This window comes from Bombina bombina, chromosome 7 (assembly GCF_027579735.1).
Source record: "Bombina bombina isolate aBomBom1 chromosome 7, aBomBom1.pri, whole genome shotgun sequence".
NCBI lineage: Eukaryota > Metazoa > Chordata > Amphibia > Anura > Bombinatoridae > Bombina > Bombina bombina.
The window spans coordinates 178025793-178043646 of NC_069505.1; the positions used below are offsets into that span (position 1 = coordinate 178025793).

Here is a 17854-nt window from a genome sequence, read left to right on the forward strand (position 1 = left end):
CAGGCGAGCGTATTGGTGCCGTCGAATGCAGGTAAGTTGACTCTTTGATAAATAGATGCCATGGAATAAACTTACATAAGGTGTGGTAAAGACAAACAATGTGGGGGAATAAGCAGAAGTCTACAATCTAATTAAGCTTACACTTTATAGGAAATATGTGTAGACTTGTGTCTATGCTGTCTGTTTCTATGACATTTAAATGAATGTTTGCTTTTCTTATTTAACAGATACAGAGAAATGCATATTCCGTCTTATTTGATGAGAGATTTTCCATCCCTCTTGACCCACTGGCTCTGGAAGAAAACAGCCTGAAGTTCTCTATTTTTGGAATTGATGGAGATGAGCGAAATGTCAGCACTGGCGTAGCGGAACTCAAATTATCAGACCTGGATTTGGCATTGCGTGCCTTTAATACATGGATATATCTACAAGATGTCAACAAGGTGAATATGTATTAAACTGGGATTCTAGCACCAGCAAGCACAAAGCAATCGTTTCCCAGGCTGTGATAGGAATAATCAGATGATTTATACATTTATTGTTAAGAATATGTAGCTGTATGGTTTTAAATGCTAAATTACCTGGATGTATCAGTGCAGGAAGTTAATATATTTTATAATAAAACTGTTTCATTCTGATTCAGAGAAATGCAAAATAAAAAAAACTAATTTGCCTATATTATTTGTATTTGTTCAAATGTGCAGTGTCACACTAATCAATAGCAATGTCCTTGTCACTTGATTGATTTCTGTGTCAGCCATTAAGCATGTAAGCTTCACTTGTGCCCTTTACAACCATATCTTATTAAAATAAATATTCCATTTGTGCTTTTGGTGTTCTGTAGTACCAGCAGTAGAAAGTGCTACTAATTTAACTTCATTTAAAGGGACAGTCAACACCAAAATGATTAATGTTTAAAAAGATAGACAACACCTTTACTATCCGTTCCCCAGCTTTGCACAACCAACATTGTTATATTAAAGGGACACTGAACCCAAATTTTTTCTTTCGTGATTCAGATAGAGCATGAAATTTTAAGCAACTTTCTAATTTACTCCTATTATCAATTTTTTTCTTGCTAATTTTATTTGAAAAAGAAGGCATCTAAGCTTTTTTTGGTTTAGGACTCTAGACAGCACTTTTTTATTGGTGGATGAATTTATCCACCAATCAGCAAGAACAACCCAGCTTGTTCACAAAAAATGGGCTGGCATCTAAACTTACATTCTTGCATTTCAAATAAAGATACCAAGAGAATGAAGAACATTTGATAATAGGAGTAAACTAGAAAGTTGCTTAAAATTTCATGCTCTATCTGAATCACGAAAGAAAAAATGTGGGTTCAGTGTCCCTTTAATATACTTTATAACATTTAAACCTCTAAATTTCTGCGTGCTTCTAAGCCACTACAGACTACAGGAGACTGCTAGTTCATAAGGGCCATATAGATAACATTGTGCTCACGGCCGTGGGTTGTGGATGACACTGCACTAATTGGCTAAAATGCAAGTGAATATATAATAAATAAATAGTCATGTGATCAGGGGGCTGTCAGAAGATGCTTAGATACAAGGTCATTACAGAGGTAAAAAGTATATTAATATAACAGTGTTGGTTATGCAAAACTGGGGAATGGGTAATAAAGGGATTATCTATCTTTTTAAACAATATAAATTCTATTGTAGACTGTCCCTTTAAGACGCTGTCTAGGTGCCCTATAGGAAATAGCAGACAAACTGATTCATACATGTCTAGTAAATACAATGTCAGGCCTGTTAACTTTCAAAAATATTTAATGTAGGCAAAGAGCAATTTGCTCTGATGTACAAACATTTTTTTCTAATTTATCCTTTAATATTTAGAGAGTGCGATCATCTCACTCACATCCTTATGAAAAATTAATAAAAAGGTCCAAATTCTTTTGAATGAGAGAAACAGCTCTGAGGACGCGCTAACCAGACAAGCATTCACTTAAATTGCGCTCAAGCTATCACGTTTAATTTTAACTTGTAACACTAGCGCAATTTTACCTTCACGCAAACGGTCAAGAAACCCCGATATTGCTTGCACGGAAACAATTGCGCTCCACTCATAATCTGCCCCTTGTGTTTAAACCATGCTAAAATGTTTGTAAACACTCTTCGTAAAATACTTAATTTTATATTCTAGCTTTAAACTCCGCATGAGTTAAGAAGAAGTTGAATATATATTAACCATTGAATATATCTATTGTGAATATAGTCCTTAGAATTAGCAACATTCTAGATTCCAAATAAAGAGTGATTATTTTGGATGAGACAAACATGGACTAAGAATACAAGCATTGCTATCTATAGTAATCTGTTTATTTATCATCAAGTTTGACAGTTAAGCACAGTTGTTGTATGCAGCAGATATTTATCATCTAAAGAAACTTTGTTTTCAGGCTACAGATGCAGTAGGTGAGATCCTGCTTTCCCTCAGTTACCTCCCAACTGCTGAACGTCTCACTGTGGTGGTGGTTAAAGGAAAAAATCTGATGCGGACAGAAGGAAAGATTACAGCAGGTATGGCTTTAAGCAGGAAACATTTAGAACTTAGTATTTAAGAGGAAAGGGGAGGTGGCCCTAAACTAGAATCGAAGATACAAATTCCTGTTTAGTATCACTGAAATACAGAAGGAGAAGACTTCTTTGTAGTTATGATTTTCTAGCAAAGAGACAAAATTAAATATGTTAAAAAGTTTAAATTGTAATTAGAAGGAAATGCATGTTCTGAAGTATTAATTAATCACTGACTGATAGAGACTTTGAGGCTGAATTATCAAATGTCTGTCCGACCTGATCCGACACTGCGGATCAGGTCCAACAGACATCGCTGAATGCGGGTGCAATTCAGTATTGCACCCGCAGCTCACAAGAGCTGCTGGTGCAACGCCGCCCCCTGCAGATTTGCGGCCAATTGGCCACAAGCAGGGGAGTGTCAATCAACCCGATCGTACTCGATTGGGTTGAATTGTGGTGATTCCTGTCCACCTCATCAGAGCAGGCGGACAGGGTTATGGAGCAACGGTCTTTAGCCTGCTGCTCCATAACTTGTGTTTCTGGCGAGTCTGAAGACTCGCAAGAAACACAGGCCCTCGGCCCGTGCGGAGCTTGATAAATGGGCCTCAATGCCTACAGATGAACAAACTAGCACCTTGATCACAATCTATTGGCTTAAGCCTTTTGGGATCTTTTTCTTGCTGAAAAGGCTACTTTTTTAATTGACCCAAAGATAATAGCACGTTTGTAGCTCTTTCCTGCAAATGTGTTTTTGGATCCTCGATAAAAGCCCTATTACTCCTATGGGGACAAAAACATCTTGGTGATCACAATCTATTTTCAAATCAATTTTCAACACCTTTTTGAGGTCAGTTTTGACTTTTCAAACTTGACACCTCTAGATATTGATAAGTCATTGAAAGGGCACTTTGGACATCTTAAAAACTCTTTCACTGCTATTTGAAAGCACTTGTGCAAAACATCTATTTAACATCAATTTTATCAATTTATTATAGATCACTTTATCCCTATTGTAGAGGCTGTTTACAGTGGACAGGGTACACATTAAAATCTGTATAGGTATATATACATCTGTATATGTGTTCAGTACATGATATCCTATACAATAAGGGGATTTGCAGGAAAAGTCACTTAAGAATCCCAACATCTACAAATGGCGTGTTTTTAATATTTGATTCTAAATCTCACTCACACTGCACTGATTGTCACTAAAGATACTGACGTCTTCAAAATCGGATTTTAAACATTGTATCTGCCTTGGAGACCCTTTGTGACTGGGTTTTATAGGGGACACATCTCCATACATGGTTTAAACACAGTCACAACAGAGTGTTTCAAAGAGCTTACTCCTACATTATTGGACAAGAAGGCACATTCCAGTTTACGAGTTCAATAATGTAGGCGCAAGATCTTTGAAACACAGTCTTTTGACAATGCATGGTGACACGGCCCCTATAAAAACCCAGTCACAAAGGCACAGTCTTGTTTGAGGGTCCCCTAGGCAGAAACAATGTTGTAAGGCAGCAATTTCACGCTTTACAGTTTCAGTAATGTTAAAATCCAGTATAAGAAGATATTATAAGTCCTTTCAATAGAAATCTGTGGTCACCATCTTGTTTTCAGATCATGCCAAAATGGAAACGAATCTTTATCAAACAATAGAAATAAATATTTTTCAAAGCAATACTTGCTGGGTCCATCCGGACCATCCGGACAACATAAAAGATGTAATCAGATGGTTTAGCAGTGGTGCGGAAGGAAACAGATTAAAACAGGTTCCTATAAAAGTCATAATTGTGCAATATCAATGTCATAGTTAATGACAATCACAACAATGTGAGTCAAATATTAAATGTAATTTTAAAAACACGTCATTTGTAGATGTTAGGGTCATAAAGTGAATATAGAAGTATGTCCATCATGCCAACATACATATGGCATTCATGTAGTTAAGTGTTGAGAATGGATTCTGATCACAAAAAGTTAATCTCCAACATGTAAATGAGTATTTTCCTTACACAGTGAACAAAGGGGTTACATAAATAGACCTTTACTGTGACCTTAACCCCTTAACGACCGAGGGCATGCAGGGTACGTCCTCAAAAAAATACCCTTAATGACCGAGGACGTACCCTGCACATCCTCAGTCTCTGAAAGCGGTGGAAGCGATCCTGATCACTTCCAGCCGCTTTCCAGTTATTGCAGTTATTCCTTGATATCGAGGCATCCTGCAATAACATTTTTTAGCAGTCCATTGCAGAGAGAGCCACTCTGAAGGCCATCAATGCCTTCTTTAAGCCAGAGGGGGGCGGGATCGTGGGCGGGGTAGCCAGGGGGGTGTGCACGGACGCGCGTGCGCGCGTGTGCATGGGTAGGGAGCGGGTGGGTACCGCTACACTGCAGAAAAATAGTGAAGCAAAAGTATAATAAAATATAATATATAAGTATAATAAAATATAATAAACATGATCTAAGGGATCTGGGAGGGGGTGGGGGGGTTGGTCTTTGGGGGGGAAAGCTACACTACAGAAAAAAAAAAATTTTTTTTTATTGTAAACTGGGTAGTGGCAGACAACTGCCAGTACCCAAGATGGCTACCAATAAGTTAGAGGGGGAGGGTTAGAGGTTGGGGGCTAAGGGGGGATCCTACAGAGCAGCATATGTAAATATGCTTAAAAAAAATCAAAGATAGCTTTTATTTTAGTACTGGCAGACTTTCTGCCAGTACTTAACATGGCGGGGACAATTGTGGGGTGGGGGAGGGAAGAGAGCTGTTTGGGAGGGATCAGGTGATGTAATGTGTTAGGTGGGAGGCTGATCTCTACACTAAAGCTAAAATTAACCCTGCAAGCTCCCTACAAGTTACCTAATTAACCCCTTCACTGCTAGCCATAATACACGTGTGATGCGCAGCAGCATTTAGCAGCCTTCTAATTACCAAAAAGCAACGCCAAAGCCATATATGTCTGCTCTTTCTGAACAAAGGGGATCCCAGAGAAGCATTTACAACCATTTGTGCCATAATTGCACAAGCTGTTTGTAAATAATTTCAGTGAGAAATCTAAAATTGTGAAAAATTAATGCTTTTTTTATTTGATCGCATTTGGCGGTGAAATGGTGGCATGAAATATACCAAAACGGGCCTAGATCAATACTTGGGGTTGTCTACTACACTACACTAAAGCTAAAATGAACCCTAGAAGCTCCCTACATGCTCCCTAATTAACCCCTTCACTGCTGGGCATAATACACCTGTGGTGCGCAGTGGCATTTAGCGGCCTTCTAATTACCAAAAAGCAACGCCAAAGCCATATAAGTCTGCTATTTCTGAACAAAGGGGATCCAAGAGAAGCATTTACAACCATTTATGCCATAATTGCACAAGTTGTTTGTAAATAATTTCTGTGAGAAACCTAAAGTTTGTGAAAAAATTTGAGAATTTTTTTTTTTTATTTGATCACATTTGGCGGTGAAATGGTGGCATGAAATATACAAAAATGGACCTAGATCAATACTTTGGGATGTCTTCTAAAAAAAATATATATACATGTCAAGGGGTATTCAGGGATTCCTGAAATATATCAGTGTTCCAATGTAACTAGCGCTAATTTTGAAAAATAGTGGTTTGGAAATAGCAAAGTGCTACCTGTACTTATTGCCCTATAACTTGCAAAAAAAGCAAAGAACATGTAAACATTGGGTATTTCTAAACTCAGGACAAAATTTAGAAACTATTTAGAATGGGTGTCTTTTGGTGGTTGTAGATGTGTAACAGATTTTGGGGATCAAAGTTAGAAAAAGTGTGATTTTTTTCCTCATATTTTATAATTTTTTTTATAGTAAATTAAAGATATGATGAAAATAATGGTATCTTTAGAAAGTCCATTTAATGGCGAGAAAAACGGTATATAATATGTGTGGGTACAGTAAATGAGTAAGAGGAAAATTACAGCTAAACACAAACACCGCAAAAATGTAAAAATAGCCTTGGTCCCAAACAGACAGAAAATGGAAAAGTGGTGTGGTCATTAAGGGGTTAAAGGGACACAAATCCCATTTTTGTTCTTTCAGGATTCAGATAGAACATACAGTTTTAAGCTACTTTGCAATTTACTTCTATTATCAAATTTTGCTTCATTCCCTTTAAATCCGTTGCTGAAGGAGCAGCAAAGCACTAATGTGGGCTAGCTGAGCACATCTAGTCAGCCAATCACAAGAGACAAATATGTGCAGACACCCATCACCAGCTAGCTCCCACTAGTGAAGGATAAGTACATATTATTTTTTAACTATGGATACCAAAAGAACAAAGCTAATTTGAAAATAGAAGTGAATTGGCAATAGATTGCGATTGACTCTGATGAGAAAAAGTAATTTTAGTTTGCATAGAATATTCACAAGGAACTGTAGTAGATTTGTTTTACATCATTTTATAGCATCAGATTTTATAGAAACTAAAATAAAGAGCACTACATCTTTTGTATAAGGAGATAAAATGGTTTATGAGTCTCACATAAATAATAAAATAATAAGGTTGTGCATTCGGGTGCTTTAGCATCTGAATGAGGAGGAAGTTGGGCACTCGTGGCCTTCGGATGGTTTCAGAGCCTCATTTCTTCTTGTGAAAGGTCAGCACACAAAGATATGGATTTGCACAGGTCTCAGTGTGTTGCACTTCCACAAGAATAAAACCGGCTCCAAAAACAGCCGGAAATGGCCAGCAGCTGTCACCTTCCTCATTCAGATGCTACTGAAGTATCTGCGTGCACATCCCTGGAAAATAATATCATTGTATGGTTCTAGCACTAATACATAAATATTGTTCTTTTCATAGTCTCTATTTCCAGTATCAGTTTGTTGAATTCAGACTTTAATATGTTAGTCTCTGGTTTATATTACTTCCATCATCATCTTTGGTTTGTGAGATTTAATAAATATTATGAGATGATGAATTAATATTGGTCAAAATAATTTTACTAGTTAAAGGGACAGTATACACCAATTTTCATATAACTGCATGTAATAGACACTACTATAAAGATGCAGATACTAATCTAAAAATCCAGTATAAAACCGTTTAAAAACTTACTTAGAAGCTCACAGTTCAGCACTGTTGAAAAGGTTAGCTGGAACACCCACTGCAAGTGGTTCTATAGCAAAAAAGCAGACACTCCCCCCCCCTCCCCCTTCCTTTGCATATGAAAAGACCCCTTACACAAACAGGAGCAAGCTGGAGTAGGTATACATCAGTATTCTCCTAAAACTTTGGGACTTGGTTAGGAGTCTATAAATCAGTGCAATGTTATTTAAAGAGACAGTCTAGTCCAAAATAAACTTTCATGATTCAGATAGAGAATGTAATTTTAAACAGTTTTCAAATTTACTTTTATCATCAATTTTGCTTTGTTCTTTTGGTATTCTTAGTTGAAAGCTAAACCTAGGAGGTTCATATGCTAATTACTTAGACCGCCTCTAATCTTAATGCATTTTGACAGTTGTTACCACTAGAGGGCGTTAGTTCATGTGTGTTATATAGATAACACTGTGCTCACGCACGTGGAGTTCCAGTGAGCCAGCTCTGATTGGCTAAAATGGATGTCTGTCAAAAGAACTGAAATAAGGGGGCAGTTTGCAGAGGCTTAGATACAAGGTCATCACAGAGATAAAAAGTATATCAATAAAGGTAGCCCTCAGTTTACGCTGGGGTTAGGTTCCAGAAGGAATGGTTGTAAATCGAAAACCGTTGTAAATTGAAACCCAGTTTATAATGTAAGTCAATGGGAAGTGAAGGGATTTAGGTTCCAGGCCCTTCTCAAAAAAGTAACACCTAATACATTATTTTTAAAGCTTTGAAATGAAGACTTTAAATGCTAAACAGCATTATAAACCTAATAAAATAATCATACAACACAGAATATATAATAAAACTAAGTTAAATGAACAAAAACATTTGCTAAACAGCATTATAAACCTAATAAAATAATTACACAACACAGACTTGACTTGCATTTTTCTGCAAACAGTTCTTTCAGTGTAGAAAAAAAATTGTAATATGTAATATTTATTGTTGTCCCATGTATAGGAATATTCACACTTATGTTCTTATGGAATTATCAGTATGTATTTAGATATAAGAATATATGCAAGCACATATCTACAAAAGTCAAATTAGACCTATGCCTAGGGCAGCAATACATTTTACATATATTGATAAAGTAGAGGCGTTAACACAACATTAACTTACACCTACATGAAAAGCAACTGCACGCACTGTGCAAAATATTTCAATGGAAACCTGGTACTAACATGAAGCCTTAAACTACTTTTAGCTATCAGCAACTTCTGTAGTTTACGGCTCCATTTTTTTACGACTCACTTGAAACAAGCCCTTAGAGTGTTACATGACACTGCAATGCAGTGCTTAAAGGGATAGGGAAATCAAAATTAATCTTGCTTGATTCAGATAAAGCAGGTAATTTGATTTGCACTTCTGTTTTCAAATGTGCTTCATTCTCTTGGTATCCCTTGTTAAAAAATAATACACATGCATCCTACACTAGTGGGAGCTAGCTGCTAATTGGTGCCTACACACACTTGTCTCTTGTGATTGGCTAACTAGATGTGTTCAGCTAGCTGCCAGTAAAGAATAACAAGATAATGAAGCAAATTTGATAATAGAAGTAAATTGGAAGTTGTTTAAAATTGTATGTTCTATCCAAATCATGAAATAAAATTTTGGAGTTCCCTGTCCCTTTTAATTTCTGATATGTGCTATGAACTTAATGTCCATTTAAATTGGCAATAAAATTAAGCAAAGCATGATGCAAATGGGCTTAAAGAAAGACATCAACTATAAATTGTAAGAGACAAAAACCAGGCCAGCATGCTTAAAGACATAGGGGCATATTTATCAAGCTCCGTACGGAAGGCTCGCCGGAAACAGAAGTTATGAAGGCGGCGGACAGACATCACCAGAAATCAACCCGGTTGATTGACACCCCGTGCTAGCGTCCGATTGGCTGCGAATCTGCAGAGAGCAGAGAGCGTATGCTGTCGGAATTTATCAATGTGCAGCGGGCATGATCCCCAATATCGGATCATGTTCGCTTGCACATTTCTAAATAGGCCCCATAATCACAAACTACTTATGGACATTTATAAATGCACTGAATATTTTTTGTCATTATTTTCATATATTCATATTTACAAAGCTGATGACGAAAGAAGAGTCTGGCAGTAATTCTCATCCTGAAATATTAATTATTTGCTGAGTAGCCGGCATCCTAAAGGCAACACTGATATAACCAGACGTCAGGAAATCCCCTGTTACAACTGAGAAAAACAGACTGTGAAATTGGTCTAAAGACAATATGCATAATTCATCACATAAAAGGATGTTTTAAAAGCACAACCTTATTGTGTACCTATTAGCTTTTTATTAATAACTCACTGGTGTTGTTAGACTCCTTGTTTTAAACAATTATTGTGATTTCTACAGCATTGCAATGTTTTCAGAAGGTAAAATGAAGTATAAGAAATAAGAATGGAAAATTGTGTATTTGTTCTATTGTTTGTTTTATAAAAAAGGAAGAACAGAAAGAGGAAAGGAAGAATGAAAGGAAAGGAAAATAATGAAGGAACAGGAAGCAAAATTATAAGTAGGGGACACACAGGGTACCACAGTCAAAAGTAGATGCCCAATGAAAAAGGTGTACTAATAAAAACATCATTTATGCTTACCTGATAAATTAATTTCTTTCACGGTGGTGAGAGTCTGTGATAAATTACTCCTGAGAATTACTCTTCCCTACCACTAGGAGGAGACAAAGATTCCCAAACCCCAAGAGTCCTATAAAACCTCTCCAACCTCACACATACCTCAGTCTAACGAATAGCCAAACAAGTGAGGTAAGAAAAAGGAATAAGAGCCATATAAGGAGCAGGAAACAAAATGTGCTGAAGAAAAAACTAACCCCAAAAAGACATAAGGGTGGGATCTAGTGGACTCTCACCACCATGAAAGAAACCAGTACTGAAACATATCAGCAGAGGTTATGGAAAATGAGTATATCTGTATCCATAAAGGGAGGCAACCATTAAAAGGGACAGTCAAGTCCAAAAAAAACTTTCATGATTTAAATAGGGCATGTAATTTTAAACAGTTATAGTTAGTTGTAGTAGGTGGCGCAAAACAAGTTGCTATTCCCAATGTGTCTTACTGTAAATATGTGTGATAATATGTGGGCTCAATATATGTTAATGTTTTGATGAGTCCTAATTTTATATTCTCTTTTGGAAAAAAATGGATGTCGAAACTATTTAAGAAATAAATATGATCCTTTATTTGATTATGGTAAATTTACCCAATAGTAGTGATGCTAAAAGTACAGTTAAACAAAAATTATTACAATTCCTTCAAAGTTTAAAAAATGACACCGGTGTCTCTATGTATAAAAATGTACATAATATATAAAAAATAAATTAAATTAAAATAATAACGTTGAAATCTTATAATTTATACAGTTTTGGGTTTATCACAAGTTGTAATTTCTAACAGAATGTTTGTAGATACAATTTTATAGTGGATAAAACAATAGTTGCTGTATAGTTCATATAGGATACTTTGTTTCAAGTTCAGCTATGCAATTGAGATCTTATCTTAGGCAACTATATATCAAATGTAGAGGTATGTTGGTGCAATTTTTATCACACTATAATATAAGTATACAAATTAGTACCTTGAAGTGTATCTGTTTGATATCACTTTTGTGAGATAATTGCGGTTAAATAAACGCCGCTATGCCAGTGTTTTGATTAAGTTTCAAGATCAAGCTGGTGGCAGTTCTATATGAGCTGCTGGCGGTTAAATAAATGCCGCTTTGGTTTCCTCTTATTAGGTGGGCTTATCTGTTTGCTGCGAGAAAATTCACTTTTATATAAGTGTTTGGGTAGTTGTCGTGGCCGCTCAGTTACCTTATCCTTTGTCGGTCAGTGACCGATCGCGCTCTTAAGGGTTTCTTGGTGGGATCTTCGTTGCGGTTAAGTGCTAACCATTTGCTGATGTTTTTTAAGTATCTCCGGTTTTTCTATTCTGTGGCTTGTCTGTCGGTCAGTGACCGATCACGATGGTATGGCTGTGGAATTTTTGCGTGCCTTGAAAAAGGATGTCCAGCCGAAACATGTTGATACCAGAGCACACCTGCACAGGATTTGAGAAGACAAAGTGAATACCAGCTATACCCAGTTGAAATATTCAAGTTCCCACTGAGCGGCATATATTTAACCGCAAAGATCACATTGATAACTAGAAATCCTTTTTCTACTTATCCTACAAACGTTCTACTTATCCCAACAACCACATTTGAGCACCTAGATCGGTCACTGACCGACATCTAAGAAACCTGGGAACAACAGACCGGAAAGGCACGCAAAAATTCCACAACCATACCATTGTGATCGGTCACTGACCGACAGACAAGCCACAGAATAGAAAAACCGGAGATACTTAAAAAACATCAGCAAATGGTTAGCACTTAACCGCAACGAAGATCCCACCAAGAAACCCTTAAGAGCGCGATCGGTCACTGACCGACAAAGGATAAGGTAACTGAGCGGCCACGACAACTACCCAAACACTTATATAAAAGTGAATTTTCTCGCAGCAAACAGATAAGCCCACCTAATAAGAGGAAACCAAAGCGGCATTTATTTAACCGCCAGCAGCTCATATAGAACTGCCACCAGCTTGATCTTGAAACTTAATCAAAACACTGGCATAGCGGCGTTTATTTAACCGCAATTATCTCACAAAAGTGATATCAAACAGATACACTTCAAGGTACTAATTTGTATACTTATATTATAGTGTGATAAAAATTGCACCAACATACCTCTACATTTGATATATAGTTGCCTAAGATAAGATCTCAATTGCATAGCTGAACTTGAAACAAAGTATCCTATATGAACTATACAGCAACTATTGTTTTATCCACTATAAAATTGTATCTACAAACATTCTGTTAGAAATTACAACTTGTGATAAACCCAAAACTGTATAAATTATAAGATTTCAACGTTATTATTTTAATTTAATTTATTTTTTATATATTATGTACATTTTTATACATAGAGACACCGGTGTCATTTTTTAAACTTTGAAGGAATTGTAATAATTTTTGTTTAACTGTACTTTTAGCATCACTACTATTGGGTAAATTTACCATAATCAAATAAAGGATCATATTTATTTCTTAAATAGTTTCGACATCCATTTTTTTCCAAAAGAGAATATAAAATTAGGACTCATCAAAACATTAACATATATTGAGCCCACATATTATCACACATATTTACAGTAAGACACATTGGGAATAGCAACTTGTTTTGCGCCACCTACTACAACTAACTATAACTCTTTAAACTTTGGGATAAAGTTTACTTCAGGTGTGCTAGATTCCCCACCAGCTAGACAGTCTAAACCTACCAAACATGTAATTTTAAACAACTTTCAAATTTACTTTTATCACCAATTTTGCTTTGTTCGCTTGGTATTCTTAGTTGAAAGCTAATTCTAGGAGTTTAATATGCTAATTTCTTAGACCTTGAAGACTGCCTCTAATCTGAATGCATTTTGACCACTAGAGGGCATTAGTTCATGTGTTTCATATAGATAACATTAAGCCCATGCACGTGAGGTTACCCTGGAGTGAGCACTGATTGGCTAAAATGCAAGTCTGTCAAAGGAACTGAAAAAAGGGGGCAGTTTGCAGAGGCTTAGATACAAGGTAATCACAGCAGTAAACAGTGTATTTCTATAACAGTGTTGGTTATACAAAATTGGGGAATGGGTAATAAAGGGATTATCTTTCTTTTTGAACAACAAAAATTATGGTGTTCACTGTCCCTTTAAGGAAGGTTTATGAAAAATTTCCCATGAGGTGAAAAATTAATCACAAACCATACCCCATACAAATCCCTCTGACAAGCACTGCACTCTGAGAGGTAACAGGGTCTTGATTTAGACTGGAAACCGCTCTCTCTGAAGAATCAAATGTACATCTTCATTCTTCAACCACCTCCAGCAGAGGCAAAGTAAAGATTGGGGTATATGAGAGGTGGAAGGGATTTTATAGAATCTTTGCCTCCGCCTAGTGGTAGAGAAGAGTAATTCCCAGGAGTAATGGATTGTGGACTCTCAACTGTATGACAGAAATAATGACTTATTTATCTATGTGTATATTATATATATATATATATATATATATATATATATATATATATATATATATAGAGAGAGAGAGAGAGAGAGAGAGAGAGAGAGAGAGAGAGAGAGATGTCTATGAATATAGCAGTAGAAATATTGTCATGCCTAGTGACCCACTAACCCTTTAATGAATAGATATAATACATAATAGCCAACTTCTTATTGTTGCAGACCCGTTTGTTAAAGTGTACCTCCTTCAAGATGGAAGAAAGATCAGCAAGAAAAAAACTGCTGCAAAACGAGATGATAGGAATCCTGTTTTTAATGAAGCAATGATATTCTCTGTGCCAGCCATTGTATTGCAGGTACGTCATGTAAATATATCAAGGCTGACTGATACTGTAGTTACATTCTCTTTCCTTTAACACAATAGACTGGAATCATTACAGTTTTGTTTCATAAACAATGTAACTAACCTTGCAACAATGTTTAATCTAAAAATGCTAAAGCACAGCAAATGAACAAATACAAGCACAGATCTGCGGATAGCATTAGATAATAATGAAATGCAATGTTATATATATAACCTACAAGCTATAATAGAAATTATACCTCCAGATCATCTGTTCCTGACAAAGACAATTGGGTATTCTAATTCTATTTGCTTCTCAGTTCAATTCCTTAATAGAAGTATCTTTCCTGCAATTGATTTTTGGTTCTGCTGTCCTGTAATTTCCTGTGTGTTCTACACCCCCCTTTTTACAATATTAAGATACAATTATGACTCATTAGAATGTTGTGTAAAACATTGTTCAGCAATTTCCATTTGAGTTATGGGCAATATTTTTTTAATCGTGTTTAACCACCTTATTTCGTAAAATGCTTTTAATGTTTGTGCATTCGTAGTCTGGAATATACATCACTTCAACACCCAGAATGAAATGCACTACAGCAAAAAAGGTCTAATACAATAAAATATCTAATAGTAATTTGTAAATTCTACTCCTATATTCTACACCAGGGTTGTAAATAACTAGAAATATTTTGTCCTCTGTTTTATGTGAACATTCATACCAATTACATACTCTAATTTGTTAGAGGTAGTGATTTTTTTTTATGACTTATCCTAGATAATCATTTTGTGGTGCTAAAATGCATAGGTAAGTCCCACCCAAGAGCTGCAAGCCTTAAAGCTCTTAACTAGAAAATGGCCAGTGATTGGTGGGCTAATGTGATCAACTCTCCTGATTTGTTGAGGGTCTGTTTCCTGGTGCTGAGCTACACTTTGTGAGAGTTGAACACATACGGCGAGATTACGAGTTTTGCGGTAACAGGGGTGCGTTGCTTACGCACAGTTTTCCCTCACCGCTCACCTAAAGTAACACTGATATTACAGGTTTTTTTAATCCCAGCGTTAGCCGCAAAAAGGTGAGCGTAGAGCAGAATTTAGCTCCACATCTCACCTCAATACCAGCGTTGCTTACGGTAGCGGTAAGCTGGCAAAACGTGCTTGTGCCCCCAACATCGCCGACACCTACATTATACTATTAACCCCTAATCTGCCCCCCCAACGTCGCCGCAACCTAACTACAAGTATTAACCCCTAATCTGCCCACCGGACCTCGCCGCCACTATAATAAATGTTTTTATATTTATTTTACAGGCAACTTTGTATTTATTTTAACTAGGTACAATAGCTATTAAATAGTTATTAAATATTTAATAACTTCCTAGTTAAAATAAATACAAATTTACCTGTAAAATAAACCCTAACCTAAGTTACAATTACACCTAACACTACACTATAATTAAACTAATTACCTAAACTACCTACAATTAATTACAATTAAATTAAATAAACTAAATTACAAAAAAAAAAAACTAAATTACAGAAAATAAAAAAAGAATTACAAGAATTTTAAATTAATTACACCTAATCTATTCCCCCTAATAAAATAAAAAAGCCCCCCAAAATAATAAAATTCCCTACCCTATACTAAATTACAAATAGCCCTTAAAAGGGCCTTTTGCGGGGCATTGCCCCAAAGTAATCAGCTCTTTCATCTGTAAAAAAAAATACAATACCCCCCGAACATTAAAACCCACCACCCACACACCCAACCCTACTCTAAAACCCACCAATCCCCCCTTTAAAAAACCTAACACTACCCCCTTGAAGATCACCCTACCTTGAGATGTATTCACCCAGCCTGGCACAAGTGGTCCTCCAGAGGGTCCGAAGTCTTCATCCTATTCGGCCAGAAGAGGACATCCAGACCGGCAGAAGGCTTCATCCAGGCGGCATCTTCTATCTTCATCCTTCCGGAGCGGAGCGGGTCCATCTTCAAGACATTCGACGCGGAGTATCCTCTTCATCCGACGGCCGACGACTGAATGACTGGTCTTTTAAGTGACGTCATCCAAGATGGCGTCCCTTGAATTCCGATTGGCTGATAGAATCGTATCAGCCAATCGGAATTAAGGTAGGAAAAAATCCTATTGGCTGAACAGCCAATAGAATGCGAGTTCAATCCTATTGGCTGATTGGATCAGCCAATCGGATTGAACTTCAATCCTATTGGGTGATTGCATCAGCCAATAGGATTTTTCCTACCTTAATTCCGATTGGCTGATAGGATTCTATCAGCCAATTGGAATTCAAGGGAAGCCATCTTGGATGACGTCACTTAAAAGACCAGTCATTCAGTTGTCGGCCGTCGGATGAAGAGGATACTCTGCGTCGGATGTCTTGAAGATGGACCCGCTCCGCTCCCGAAGGATGAAGATAGAAGATGCCGTCTGGATGAAGCCTTCTGCCGGTCTGGATGTCCTCTTCTGGCCGGATAGGATGAAGACTTCGGACCCTCTGGAGGACCACTTGTGCCCGGCTGGGTGAAGACGTCCCAAGGTAGGGTGATCTTCAAGGGGGTAGTGTTAGGTTTTTTAAAGGGGGGATTGGGTGGGTTTTAGAGTAGGGTTGGGTGTGTGGGTGGTGGGTTGTAATGTTGGGGGGTATTGTATTTTTTTTTTTACAGGTGAAAGAGCTGATTACTTTGGGGCAATGCCCCGCAAAAGGCCCTTTTAAGGGCTATTTGTAATTTAGTATAGGGTAGGGAATTTTATTATTTTGGGGGGCTTTTTATTTTATTAGGGGGATTAGATTAGGTGTAATTAGTTTAAAATTCTTGTAATTCTTTTTTTATTTTCTGTAATTTAGTGTTTTGTTTTTTTCGTAATTTAGTTTATTTAATTTAATTGTAATTAATTGTAGGTAGTTTAGGTAATTAGTTTAATTATAGTGTAGTGTTAGGTGTAATTGTAACTTAGGTTAGGGTTTATTTTACAGGTACTTTTGTACTTATTTTAGCTAGGTAGTTATTAAATAGTTAATAACTATTTAATAACTATTGTACCTAGTTAAAATAAATACAATGTTGCCTGTAAAATAAAAATAAACCCTAAAATGGGATTAAAATAGGATTAATTTATTTAATAGTAGTAATTTAATTTCGTTTTATTTAAATTATATTTAAGTTAGGGGGGGTTAGATTTAGATTTAGGGGTTAATAAATTTAATATAGTAGCGGCGACATTGGGGGCGGCAGATTAGGAGTTAATAAAATTTAACTAGTGTTTGCGAGGCGGGAGTGCAGCGGTTTAGGGGTTAATACATTTATTAAAGTGGCGGCGATGTCCGGTCAGCAGATTAGGGGTTAAATAATTTTATTATAGTGTTTGCGATGTGGGGGGGGCCTCGGTTTAGGGGTTAATAGGTAGTTTATGTGTGTTAGTGTACTTTGTAGCACTTTAGTTAAGAACTTTATGTTATGGCATTAGCCCATAAAACTCTTAACTACCCTTTTATATGAGGTAGGAGTCTGGACAGGAGAGGGTCTACCGCTCACTTTTTCAGGCGATCGTAATACCGGCGTTAGGCAAATCCCATTAAAAAGATAGGATACGCAGTTGACGTAAGGGGATTTGCGGTATGCTAAAATCGCGGAAAAAAAGTGAGCGGTAGACCCTTTTACTGCCTGACTCGTAATACCAGCGGGCGTTAAAAAGCAGCGTTGGGACCCCTTAACGCTGCTTTTTAAGGCTAACG

The 17854-nt window shown here is 36.7% G+C and overlaps 1 protein-coding gene across 1 annotated transcript in view; it reads left to right on the forward strand.

Moving 5' to 3' along the window:
- SYT12 (synaptotagmin 12) overlaps positions 1–17854 on the forward strand; it is a 375529-nt gene that overhangs the window by 334994 nt on the left and 22681 nt on the right. Inside the window, exons 5-7 of the mRNA XM_053720440.1 lie at positions 228–443; positions 2426–2546; positions 13981–14114. Of these exons, the coding sequence (XP_053576415.1) occupies positions 228–443; positions 2426–2546; positions 13981–14114 (471 nt within the window). The remainder of the gene's footprint in view (positions 1–227; positions 444–2425; positions 2547–13980; positions 14115–17854) is intronic.